This window comes from Schistocerca americana, chromosome 4 (genome assembly GCF_021461395.2).
Source record: "Schistocerca americana isolate TAMUIC-IGC-003095 chromosome 4, iqSchAmer2.1, whole genome shotgun sequence".
NCBI lineage: Eukaryota > Metazoa > Arthropoda > Insecta > Orthoptera > Acrididae > Schistocerca > Schistocerca americana.
Genome location: NC_060122.1, coordinates 620275781 through 620289655, shown reverse-complemented (window position 1 = coordinate 620289655; position 13875 = coordinate 620275781). Strand labels below are relative to the sequence as shown.

Here is a 13875-nt window from a genome sequence, read left to right as displayed (position 1 = left end):
CCAGCCATCCTAAGTGTGAAAATGGGATGTTGAGTGTGTCGATCTAGGTCAAAAGAGTGAACGTGATGAGACTATCCAGTGGTGTGCCTGAAGCCATCCTCAACTCCATATTTCAAGTTGTTGTCCAAATTATTTCTTGGATCCACAATAATTAAAACACATCACTGGTCACATTATTGAGCACTTGCCTTAAAAAAATAATAGTTACCTGTCATCTGTCACCAAGGAGCTCTACACTTGCTCCAACAGTGCCCTCCTGTGTCTACTGCCTGTCTGTAAGACTCTCTTGGTTTTCCTATTTGTTTTACTTTGTAGAATTTATTTTCTTGTAATGTCCAATATTGTTGACTGCTTTTGATCTCACTGTGTTGCTTGGATCTTTTATTTCATTGTGTGTGTGTGTTTTTTTTTTTAAGTGTCCATAGCTCTCTATTGCACATACACTATGTGACCAAAAGTATCCAGACATGTGGCTAACATGACTTATAATTTTGTGGCGCCCTCCATCGGTAATGCTGGAATTCAATATGGTGTTGGCCCACCCTTAACCTTGATGACAGCTTCCACTCTCACAGGCATACAATCAGGTGCTGGAAGGTTTCTTGGGGAATGGCAACCCATTCTTCACGGAGTGCTGCACAGAGAAGTATCGATGTTGGTCGGTGAGGCCTGGTATGAAGTCAGTGTTCCAAAACATCCCAGAGGTATTCAATAGGATTCAGGTCAGGACTCTGTGCAGGCCAGTCCATTACAGGGATGTTACTGTCGTGCACTATGCCACAAGCCCTACATTATGAACAGGTGCTTGATCATGTTGAAAGATGCAATTGCCATCCTCAAGTTGCTCTTCAACAGTAGGAAGCCAGAAAGCACTTAAAACATCAATGTAGGCCTTTGACATGATGGTCCCATGCAAAACAACAAGGGGTGCAAGCCCCCTTCATAAAAAACATGACCCCACCATAACACCAGTGCCTCTGAATTTTACTGTTGGCACTACACATGCTAGCAGTTGACATTCACAGGGCATTCGCCATACCCACATCCTGCCATTGGATAGCCACATTGTATACTGTGATTCGTCACTCCATACAATGTTTTTCCACTGTTCAATCGTCCAGTATTTATCCTCCTTACAGCAAGCAAGACATCGTTTGGCATTTACCGGCGTGGTGTGTGGCTTATGACCAGCCGCTCGACCAGGAAATCAAAGTTTTTTCACCATGAGCCTAACTGTCATAGTATTTGCAGCGGAACCTGTTGCAGTTTGGAATTACTGTTTGATGGTCTGGATAAATGTCTGCCTATTACACATTACGACCCTCTTCAACTGTCGGCAGTCTCTGTCAGTCAACAGACGAGGTCGGCTTGTATGCTTTTGTGTTGTACTCTGCTGTACTGTCCCATCACATTACCACTTCACTGTCACTTCTGTAACAGTGGATCTAGGGGATGTTTAGGAGTGTGGAAATCTAGCGTACAGGCTTATGGCACAAGTGACACCCAATCACCTGACCACGTTCAAAGTCCATGAGTTCTGTAGAGCACCCAGTTCTGCTCTCTCAAAATGTCTAATGACTACTGAGGTCGCTGACATGGAGTGCCTGGCAATAGTTGGCAGCACCTAATATGAAAAACATATGCTTTTGAGGTTGTCCAGATACTTTTGATAACATAGTGTATAAAGACAGAAGCTATCAGACATACATTGTATCCTGAATTTTTTTGCTGATTTGGAATGTTTGACCTGATTTAAGATGCATTTTCACTTTTCTCACCACAGCTTTGAGGATAATGACACTCAAGCCACAATTTTGTTTTGTCTTTAATAATGCACAAGTTATTTTTTAATTTACCCTATAGGGTTTCTTCTTCTTCTTCTTCTTCTTCTTCTTCTTCTTCTGTGTGGCTCCACGTCTTAAAGCTATTCATGGATCAAAGTGAAACCACTAAGGGCAGTATGATTAGAAAACTAATGGTCAATGGAGGTCAGACTGTATTCACCTCATTTTCCTTTGTAAGTTTTACTGTGGCGAGTAAGCGAAAAATAAATCCAGATAGATATCTGGGTGTCATGAGCTAATACCAAATGACATGAAACCAGCATCAAAATCTGTATGTCCGTTTCTTCAAAATCATGTCAATATTTTTGCCACACGCTTAATTTAATCCATTAGGTTTTGTAGGATCATGTAAGTCAAAGCTACCAGTCATGAAATGAGTCATTACTTCAGTAATGGTAAGCTGGTAACTCGTAAAATCGATAACTTTCATTTTATCAGCATGAATGTCTTGTATGGTTTCACATTCATTAAATCAAATGTCTGAATGTGTAAAAGCCACTGTAATTAGTTATTTGCCCATGTATGTGACGTTATTCTGCAGTAAATTATGTGTTGTGTGTGGGTGCAAAACATTGACAGTAGGTGTTACAGGAGGCTATTGTAGATTAGATGACTTGATCAGGACACTTGGCAACAAGTCAGTGAGAAAAAGTCTAATATCTAACGTAATGAAAGAAAGGAAGAGACAGGGAGAGAATGCTTACCACACATTAAAAAATGAATTACATTATTTAATTGGATAGATAAAAAATCTACTCACCAAGTGGGGGCGGAACACACACACATAAGACTGTTGTTGTTGGCAAGTTTTTGGAGACAGTGTCTCCTTCTTCAGGCAGAAGCGTTGAAAGGAAAGGAAGAAGGGTGAAGAAAAAGGACTGGAGAGGTCTAGGAAAAGAGGTAGATTTTGGGAAAGTCACTCAGAACCATGGGTCAGGGGAGACTTACCGTACAGGATGAGAAGGAAAGACTGATTGTTGGGGACTGCATTGGACGGATTTTCAAACTTCAGGTCTCATCCAATGCAGTCCCCAACAATCAGTCTTTCCTTCTCATCCTGTACGGCAAGTCTCCCCTGACTCACAGTTTTGAGCGACTTTCCCAAAATCTACCTCTTTTCCTAGACCTCTCCAATCCTTTTTCTTCACCCTTCTTCCTTCCCCTTCAACCGTTCTGCCTGAAGAAGGAGCCACTGCCTCCAAAAGCTTGTGTATCACAATAGTCTTTTATGTGTGTGTGTTCTGCCACCGCGTGGTGAGTGGATTTTTTATTTATCCAATTAAATAATTTTATCAATAATTAAAATGAATTACATGTCATTCTGAAATGATGGTAGCTTTCGAGCAACAGGAGTGGAAAAGTGAATCAAACCAAACTTACGGTTGATGGCCAAAACAACAGCAACAACAACAACCATTATTTGAGAAACATGTACACTAGTAATAGCATATGAAAACCCTGCAGCAGTATATAAAATGATCTGTATAGATATTGACTGGTCAAATTAGATGAAGGCTTCCAATAGTTAGGTATACAAGAAACCTTTTTCAGCTGTATTCATCTGAAAATCATGGAGCATATTTTTATTATTCTTTATTTTTGTTTTTGATACATTTTCAATAGATCACTAAGCAGGTGTAAACACAAGGATGTGGAATGAGTCAAAACATCTCCAAAAATATGACATGTTGAGTGGTCAGTAGTTAGCTCACTCTGTAGGACAGTGTTCAAAAGGTGAAAAAGGTTCTCATTCTTGTTTGTAAGCCTAATAACTGCTCAGTGCTTCAAATATATATAACTGATCACCCTTTCACCTCCCATTATTTATATTCAACCTAGGACTTTTCATTACCCTGGTGTAAAAGTATGTTTTATTTTCTTTTTAACCTTTATCATTCCTGTCTCTCCATGCCACAACTTGTATTATTATCAATTATTTCTCTAATCACAGACATGTTGCACAGTTCATTAAATGTTTGAATTACAGAGATAAACACCAGCTTCTAATCTGGTATTTCGCAACAGTTCAAAATCTGAGTCATTTTAGTGTCAGTATTGCCAGCTCATTTCAGACTGCAACTGGCAACTGGGTGTTGTTTCTCATGCAATCTTGACAACTTTTCCTTAAATGTGCTTTATCTTTATAATTTTTACAACACCACAAGAAAATTTACATATGACTTTGGATACTTCAGATTCGGCGTTATGGAGAGCTTTATGAATCAACTGTGAAAATACACCCAGAGAAAAAAGGTGGTCTGAAAGCTCTTCTAAGTGAAATGGTCCATGCCAGTTCCAAAAATGGAATTAAAGGAAAAGTTGCAGCAGGTACAGTAGTACAGTTTCATAAGTATTTGTCGAGAATATTGGAACGGCGCTGTTTACAACTGTTATGTAAGGAAAAGAAATTACAAAATAAATATATGAATGTATGTAGCAACAGGTTCAGTATAACATGTGAACAATGCAGTCATTTGGAAACTATTCATTTGAAAATATGTTATGTAACTAGTCAGTACAATGCCTTTAAGTGACTTATTTCTTTGTTAATTTTTTGTGTCAGCATTATTTACAAAAACAGACACTATTCATAGAATACAGGAACTTACAAAAATGTGAAGAACCTTAAATGGTAATAGAGGTTTCTTTGGCAGAACAAAGCATAAATTTGAGACAGGTTTGGATGAAGCAAGGTGGTGAAGGAAAAAGGCAGCAAATCACATAGAAATCTGAGTGAAAAAAATGTACAAGAAACACCCAAATATATAAAGTTTGACATTTTTATCTTAGATGATCATAAATGTGTGACTGGCAGCATTACAAATAAATGAGCATGTAGTTGAAACAGAGCACATTGTAAATGCTTATATTCAGCAAACATGGACATCTGTAATATCTTAATGTAGTTCTCTTGTAGTCTGGCCCCACAGAAACTTCAGGTAGGTGATATTTAAAGTATTTTGAGTTGAAAGATGCAATAAATTGGAACAGATAATGAAGGGAAGAACGACATTGTCATAAGCTCAAGTTAAAGAAAGGCTTACACAATAGGTGGGCAGAATAATATATCAGCTTATTAACCTAACTTCTTCCCATGTATTATGGATTACCTGAGGGAGTATAATTATATTCTCATGCTTCAGTATTTTTTCTTTGTTATCTGGTAATAAAGTGTGATGATCATGTGTACATGTACACCTGAAACCGTCCATCAATGATGCTCCCTCCACCTCCCCCCCCCTCACACACACACACACACACACACACACACACACACACACACACTACTGGATCCTTCTGCAGACACGATTCAGTGTCACTTAAACAGTTATAATGATCACAGAGATTGGCTTATATTGGGAAGGTTCGCACAGCATTGCGTGAAGCCAAATTGTAGAAGATCGCAATTCATCTTTCGAGTCATAAATACAACTACCTTATGCAGTGTAGTGGCAAAGTGCAATGGTTAGTGTATAAACTTGGTGTGCAGAAGGTCATACATTCAAATCTCATCAAATGTACTGAAATTGTTTTTATTTCTAAATCTAATCAAAAGACTGTATAATTTTTAATCAATTAATTGGTATAAATGTTTTTTTTTTTTTAATTTCTAATACTCTGCTGCATTGTTTTCATCATAGTATTGCCTCTTTTATTTGCTCTTATTTTTCTTCCTAACACTTTGTTTTCATTTGGAATCTGCCTGTGTCACTTATAATCTGCAGCCAAGTGCCAACCAGAATTGCTCATCGGTTGATAAAGTGGCAGCTCATGTAGCCAGTGTGAGGATAGTTTCAGGTAACCAGGGACATCAAGAAATCACAGTTTAGCACTGAAACTGAAATGTGTCTGTCTTGAATTTGCTTGTAGAGTTTAGCTTTAATTGCCGTGAACAAAGTGATTGTGATTTTGGTTCTGCTGCATATTTTTTACTGCTGATTTCAAAGATACATTGCACATCATGAGGTTGTGATTAGAAATCAGCTTTCAACAGAGCATCTCACATTTCTGTCATACCTCGCGGCGGCCGCTTCCAACATTGCTGTCCATTACACATTAGCAGCATTTGTGACCTGTGGTGTTTGTGTGTTGCCTACAGTTGAGTGTTAGCCGGCAGCCAATGTGTTAACACTGTAGTGGCAAATGACACATCAACTTCCAAGTAATTTTAATATTATGAAAAAAATGGATTGCTACTTGTCATATAGAAGAGATGTTGGGTCGCAGACAGGCACAACAAAAAGACTGCTGCACATGTGAGCATTCAACCAAAGGCTTTATTCTAAAGTAGAGAACACACACACATTAACACAAGCACAACTCACACGTCTCTGGTCAGTGAGGCCATACTGTGAGCAACTGCGCATGATAAGAGAAGCAATCTGGGTGGTGGGGGTACAGAGGAGGCATAGGGCAGGGATAGGGTTGGGTAGCGGGGTGGGGGTGGAGGACAGTAAAGTGCTGCTTGTGGAAGCAATTCAGGGACAGGGTGGGATACCTAGGTGCGGTGGGGGGGGAGAGTGTGGAAAAAGAGGCCAGTAGAGGAGGGGAAAAAGGAGATTGGATGCATTAATGGGATAGGGATCTGGGAAAGGTGAAGGACAAGGACTAACTGAGCTTTTGGCCGGTGGGGGGATGTTACAGGAACATATATATAGCAAGGAGAGATTCCACCTGCGCATTTCAGGAAAGCTGGTGTTGGTAGGAAGGATTCAGATGGTGTAGGCTCCAAAGTGGTCATTGAAGTGAAGAATGTTGGGCAGCATGTTCAGCAACTGCGTGGTCTAGCTGTGTCTTGGTTCCAGTTTATCAGTGGCCATTCATGTGGACGGACAGCTTGTTGGTTGTCATGCCGACGTAGTGTGTGGCACATGGTTGCTGCTTAGCTTGTGTATCATGAGATGGCTTTCACAGGTAACCCTGCCTTTGATTGAACAGATGGTGCTTGTGACCCGACTGGAGTAGTTGATGGTTGGTAGGATGTACGGGATGCATCTAGCATCTAGGTCTATTATAGCAATATGAGCCATGAGGCAATGGGATGGGAGTAGGGTGAAGAAGGGATGGACGAGGATCTTGCGTAAATTCAGTGGGAACCGGAATGCCTTTGTGGAAGGGGTATGATGAGTAGTAATCAAATGGTGGAGAATGTGATTTAGTTCCTCCAGTCCTTGATGGTACTGAGCCATGGGTGGAAAGCTCCTTTGTGGCTGGACAGTGGGACTCTGGGAGGTTGTGGGTTACTGGAGAGACAATGCCCAGGAGATCTGTCCTTACAATATTGAGAGGGTTATTTCTGTCTGTGAAGGCCTCTGTGAGGCCCTTGGTATATTTGGAGAGGGATTGCTCGTCACTACAGATGCAATAGCTATGGGTGGCTAGCCTGTATGGAAGGGACTTCTTGGTATGGAATGGGTGGCAACTATCGAAGTGGAGGTATTGCTGGTGGTTGGTAGGTTTATACAGTCAGAGAAGTACTGATGTGGCCATCTCTGAGGTGGAGGTCAACACTGGGGAAAGTGGCTTGTTGGGTTGAGGAGGACCAGGCGAAGCAAATGGCAGAGAATGTGTTGAGGTTCTGGAGGAATGTGGATAGGGTGTCCTTTCTATTGATCCAGATCACAAAGACATCATCAATGTATGGCGCATGAACAGGTTGGCATAGGATGGTGCCATGTGGATGCCCATTGTTGTATGACGGATTTGTTTGTAGGAGATGCCTTCAGAGGTGAAGTAATTGTGGGTGAGGATATATTTGGTCATGGTGACGAGGGAGAAGGTTGTAGGTGTGAAATCAGTCAGGCATTGCGAAAGGTAGTGCTCAATAGTGACAAGGCCTTGGGCTTTAGGGATATTAGTGTAAAGGGAGGCGGCATCAATAGCGATGAGCAGGGCGCCGTATAGTAAAGAAACGGGTACTGTGGAGAAAGGGAAAATGGTTGGTGTGTTATATATACAAGGTGTTTCAAAAATGACCGGTATATTTGAAACGGCAATAAAAACTGAACGAGCAGCGATAGAAATACACCGTTTGTTGCAATATGGTTGGGACAACAGTACATTTTCAGGCGGACAAACTTTCGAAATTACAGTAGTTACAATTTTCAACAACAGATGGCGCTGCAAGTGATGTGAAAGATATAGAAGACAACGCAGTCTGTGGGTGCGCCATTCTTTACATCGTCTTTCTGCTGTAAGCGTGTGCTGTTCACAACGTGCAAGTGTGCTGTAGACAACATGGTTTATTCCTTAGAACAGAGGATTTTTCTGGTGTTGGAATTCCACCGCCTAGAACACAGTGTTGTTGCAACAAGACGAAGTTTTCAACGGGGGTTTAATGTAACCAAAGGACCGAAAAGCGATGCAATAAAGGATCTGTTTGAAAAATTTCAACGGACTGGGAACGTGACGGATGAACGTGCTGGAAAGGTAGGGCGACCGCGTACGGCAACCACAGAGGGCAACGCGCAGCTAGTGCAGCAGGTGATCCAACAGCGGCCTCGGGTTTCCGTTCGCCGTGTTGCAGCTGCGGTCCAAATGACGCCAACGTCCACGTATCGTCTCATGGGCCAGAGTTTACACCTCTATCCATACAAAATTCAAACACGGCAACCCCTCAGCACCGCTACCATTGCTGCACGAGAGACATTCGCTAACGATATAGTGCACAGGATTGATGATGGCGATATGCATGTGGGCAGCATTTGGTTTACTGACGAAGCTTATTTTTACCTGGACGGCTTCGTCAATAAACAGAACTGGCGCATATGGGGAACCGAAAAGCCCCATGTTGCAGTCCCATCGTCCCTGCATCCTCAAAAAGTACTGGTCTGGGCCGCCATTTCTTCCAAAGGAATCATTGGCCCATTTTTCAGATCCGAAACGATTACTGCATCACGCTATCTGGACATTCTTCGTGAATTTGTGGCGGTACAAATTGCCTTAGACGACACTGCGAACACTCGTGGTTTATGCAAGATGGTGCCCGGCCACATCGCACGGCCTATGTCTTTAATTTCCTGAATGAATATTTCGATGATCGTGTGATTGCTTTGGGCTATCCGAAACATACAGGAGGCAGCGTGGATTGGCCTCCCTATTCGCCAGACATGAACCCCTGTGACTTCTTTCTGTGGGGACACTTGAAAGGCCAGGTATACCGCCAGAATCCAGAAACAATTGAACAGCTGAAGCAGTACATCTCATCTGCATGTAAAGCCATTCCGCCAGACACGTTGTCAAAGGTTTCGGGTAATTTCATTCAGAGACTACGCCATATTATGCTATGCATGGTGGATACGTGGAAAATATCGTACTATAGAGTTTCCCAGACCGCAGCGCCATCTGTTGTTGAAAATTGTAACTACTGTAATTTCCAAAGTTCGTCTGCCTGAAAATGTACTGTTGTCCCAAGTATATTGCAACAAACGGTGTATTTCTATCGCTGCTCGTTTAGTTTTTATTGTCGTTTCAAATATACCGGTCATTTTTGAAACACCCTGTAGAAGGGTAGGTTACAGATAATGGGCTGAAGGTGTTAGTCTATGGCAGCAGAGTGAGTCTCAGTGGGATCACAGTAACTGGCTACAATGGGGTGTCCTGGGTGGTTGGGTTTATGGACTTAAAAGGCATGTAGAAGGCAGAGTGTGGGGATTGGCAGGGATAAGGAATCAGATTCACTCAAGTGAGAGGTTCTGGGATGGGCCTAAGGATCTGAGGAGAGACTGGAGATCCTGTTGGACTGGAGTTCTTTTGCCAGGTAATTCTTGTGATTCAAGACCACTGTGGTGGAGCCTTTGTATGCAAGTATGATTATAAGGTCAGGATCAGTTTTTAGGTGGTGGATTGTGGTTCTTTCTGCAGATATAAAGCTAGTTTCCATGTTGAGGGATTTGAGGAATTATGGTGAGGCAAGGTTTGAGGTTAAGAAATTCTGCGATGTTAACAAGGAGAGATTTTGAGGCAGTGGATGGATCATGGTTGGGTGGAGGAGTGAACTGAGCCAGGCACAGTTCACCATTGGTTGTGGGTTGAGTCTTATTTTTAGGGTTGGTGGCATAAAAGTGTTTTCACTTTAGGGATCAGGAGACGGAGAGAAGCAGCACAGCCGGACTGAATCTGGGTGTGGGACAAAAGGTAAGCCCTCTGTCAAAGAGAGAGAGAGAGAGAGAGAGAGAGAGAGAGAGAGAGAGACTAAGGCTTTTAGAGGAAAGTTTCATGACTGTTTAGGTTCTGAGTTCTGTATTCTGTATTGCGGTGGGAGGGAGTTACTGAGGGTGTGGTAAATGTAGTAGGTTTGTGAGGCAGGCTTTGTCAGCTATGAGAGGATGTGGAGGAGGCCTCAAGCTTCATTAGTCCCTGTCCTGCACCCCCTACCCTTCTCTGCTCCCACTCCAGTACTACACAGCCTTCTGTCTCGCCCGAACCCACAGTCTCCTTATTCTCCTGCTCTGTTTGTCTCCTTTTCTGACCCCCCACCCAGCCTCACAACTGCACCCCTCTACCATACCAGTGTGTATAAGCAGACAAGGAAAAAAAAATTCCCGGATTTTACCCGGATTTCCCGGTTAAAATACACTTTCTCCTGGATGAAAATACACTTTTTAAGTGTTAAGTGACAGTATATTTTCCCTCGGAATTGTAAAACTTACTACTCTTTTGAAGGGTTAAGGTTTTATGCACCAGCTTAAACTTTCCGGCACATCAGTAAACAACCGCGAGCGAAAAAGAAAAAAAGAAAAATATTTTATGTGCAGCAACAAGTATGCTGTGTATTTTAATATTACAAAAGTATAAATTCGAATGCCACCAAACACAGCACGTTACTTTCCAAAGTGTTGAAATCGAGATTGGGATGCGCTTTTGTCAGTCAGTCATAGTTTATGTCACGTGATCTCGCCAGCCAATGAAAGCAGATATTCAGAGTATAGAACAAGGCCTACGAGAAAAACAGGCCATGGCAGGTACATCACGAAGGTAGGCCTGGACTGTTCACAAACACACAAATAGGAAAAGTTAATGGTTTAAATTAATATACAAGTGTGGCTACAAGAAAAGCTACGCTTTCACATATAATACAGGTCTTGGGGATCAATAAGCTACCAGAAAAGCTTAACTTTCACTTACAAATTGGTCTTTTTTTACACTTTAAGATACATCACACAAATATGCCAGAAAAACTTTTAAATAATGACATAAATGTCTGGTCTTCTTGGCTTGAAGTTGTTCTAAGTGGCTGCTCCTCAAATGGGTCCTCAAATGGTTAAGTTTTAAATGAGAGTAAACACAATGTGATTTAAGAAATTCATTGCACATTCTCAGATGCAACATAATTCATCTTGTGTAAAAGGTAATTTACACTGAAAGTGACGCATTTCAAACCACCATTTGCAATATTTTCCCGCAGCTATTAGAAACAGGTTCATTTCAGCAATTGCCATTGACCACCAGAAAACAGTCATTACTGTGTGTGCGCAGCTACGATGACGTAGGAAGCCTGTATGTTCATACATTTAAAGCATTAAGAAATATTACATTACATCATAAAAGAAACAGGGCATCAGATGATACACCAAGAGTATCGGAATTTTGTAAACCATAATAAAATACATAATTCTGCTTACTGTGCACATTCGTGTGTTCTGATTCACAATGAAGTAGGCCCCAACCTGGTGTTAAGCTTTTCAACATGGTTTTCGGGATATAAATTTTATTAGAGTACCAGTACTGCACTATCTCATGTTTGGTTCTTTATTATGGCATAATGCCATATGTGCCAGAAGATGAAAACTTGCACTTGAAATCCAGCAAACAGTTGAAACTGACCAATAGTCTGGAATGAAATAATTTGTTTCAAATAAATTGACTGCCTCAGTGCAAAAGATTAATAACAGCCAAATTTCTTTAGCAAGCCAACGAAAATAAATTCATCGTTCTGCAAGGCAATTAATGCTTCACTGTCAAAAGCCTGGAAATAAAATAATAATAATAAAAACAAACCTCAATGTATTGTAGTCTTCCATAATTATGTGAATATATTTTAATTCAATTGATGGCTCCCGGCCTCAGAAATCCGTTTTGCTTTCATTTGACTTGAGAGCTCTAATCAAAGAGGAAACAGCAAAATCACTAAACGTGATAGTCTTTCGTCCTAATGCCTTTAACAGATTTTGCTGTTGGCAGATGCTTGCATGTGCAGTGTGTTTTGTTGTAAATAGCGCATTTCCTTTACAACTTAAGTTTTACGCAATTTTTTTTTTTTCTTTTAGTGGTGCAGCATAATTCTGCAGTAGTGGAATACAGTAGTATTCTTTGTTGGACTATCAGTTCTTAGCAGTCAAAATTCCAAAAAATTAACTGAGAACTAAAACACTGAAAAATTCCCAGAATTCTAAAAAAATTCCGGTGTTTTTCTCGGATTTCCATGTTGTACCAGGGTGTATACACCCTACCTGCCTTGTCACCACCACATCCCTGTATGCTGCCACAAACATCACTTTACTGCCCTGCGTCCCAACTGTGCTATCCCTTCTCCCCTCCCTGCCCAAACCTCATCCTTACCCCCACCAACCAGATTGCTTCTCCAATCATGCACAGATGCTCATAGTGTGGCCTCAGTGGCCACAGTGAACATCTCCTCTATATGGTGAGTAGCAATCTATCCTTTTCATAATATTGTCTTTATTCCATCCTAGATTTTCCATTGTTCATCAAATAATTTTAATAGAACTATACTGAACTATTTGCTTAACAGCTGACCACTACTAAACTAAACTATTCTCCCCTAACATTGAATGTAAAGTGTGCTTTTCTACAATATTTTCATAATAATAACTTTTTGTGATATATAATGGATAGAAATGTGTACAAATAAATTTACATGTGACAACATACGTGGCAGAATAAATTGTTGTAAAAACCTCATAGCTGTTCTATGCTAATTTTTTTAAAGTTAATATTTTTAAAAATTGCTATTGAAATATGTAAATTTCGTTAAGAAGAAATGAATATTTTAATTCCCTACTGCATTACCATATTCTAACGTTAAAGCTTTATCATTTTACTTTCTACTGTGTATAATTGTGTGTTCCCCACTCACCGCAATATTTTCAGAATTGTGAATGCTTTCATGTTTTTTGTGTGTTGCAGAGCAAACACCCTTGCAAAATACTGTGAGGAAGGAAACCTCTTTCGGGAATCCACTACCATCTATAGTGTCATTCCTTGAAGCCTTGACAACAAAGAGTGATGATGGGCGAGTACTGGTGTCCATAAATACGGTGCTTGGGAAGGGCAGACTGCGCTTCATGCTACTCAACCCTGCTGCACACATAGAGCCCATCATCAAGTTGCCAAGGTCTGTCACACTGCCACAAGGTGGACTTTGCACATATTATACCAAATATAAACCTACCTCAACTGAGATTGATATTTTTATTATTTTTTTGTTGAATTTCCTGTATAAAACAGTTCTATCATGATTATCTAAATTTGAATATAATTGAAAAAGAGTAATTAATTTTTGTTAAGAGTGGAAAAAAAAACACCTGATATTTTGATAAGCAGTATAGGCTTTATATATTTTTGAGATGTGTGATTTGTTTGCTCAGTAGGTAAATGTCATACTATAAACCAAAGGCCCAGGTTTCAATTCCCAATTGATCCAAGGATTTTTTTTCTGTTACTTATGTCTACTTTTACCCTCTGGCAGTGTTTGTTAATGTGAAAAATATTATGGTATGGAGTTCTAATTTTTAACTGTAGGTCCTTTTATAATTGGCTGCCTGCCCATTCAAAACTCAAGAGAAGGCAAAGACATCCTACCACCAGTGGGCCCTTTCTGCCACTGGAGTTTGTTGAGCACCTTGGTAATGTTCCCACACTGACTAACCGATCCCGTGATGAAATGCGTTGCTCTTTGTTGGATCTTCTCTATCTCTTCGATCAGTCCTACTTGGTAAGGAACTCCGATTGATGAACAATATTTAAGAATCATTCAAACAAATGCCTTGTAAGCCACTTCTCTTGTGAA

At 40.6% G+C, this 13875-nt stretch overlaps 1 protein-coding gene across 3 annotated transcripts in view; it reads left to right on the top strand.

Annotated features, from left to right (window-relative positions):
• The window catches only part of LOC124613242 (ATP-dependent DNA helicase DDX11), a 166510-nt gene that overhangs the window by 105954 nt on the left and 46681 nt on the right, over nt 1-13875 (top strand). For all 3 annotated transcript variants that reach the window (XM_047141919.1, XM_047141918.1, XM_047141920.1), the window contains exons 10-11: nt 4040-4172; nt 12993-13200. In XM_047141919.1, coding sequence (XP_046997875.1) covers nt 4040-4172; nt 12993-13200 — 341 coding nt within the window. The remainder of the gene's footprint in view (nt 1-4039; nt 4173-12992; nt 13201-13875) is intronic.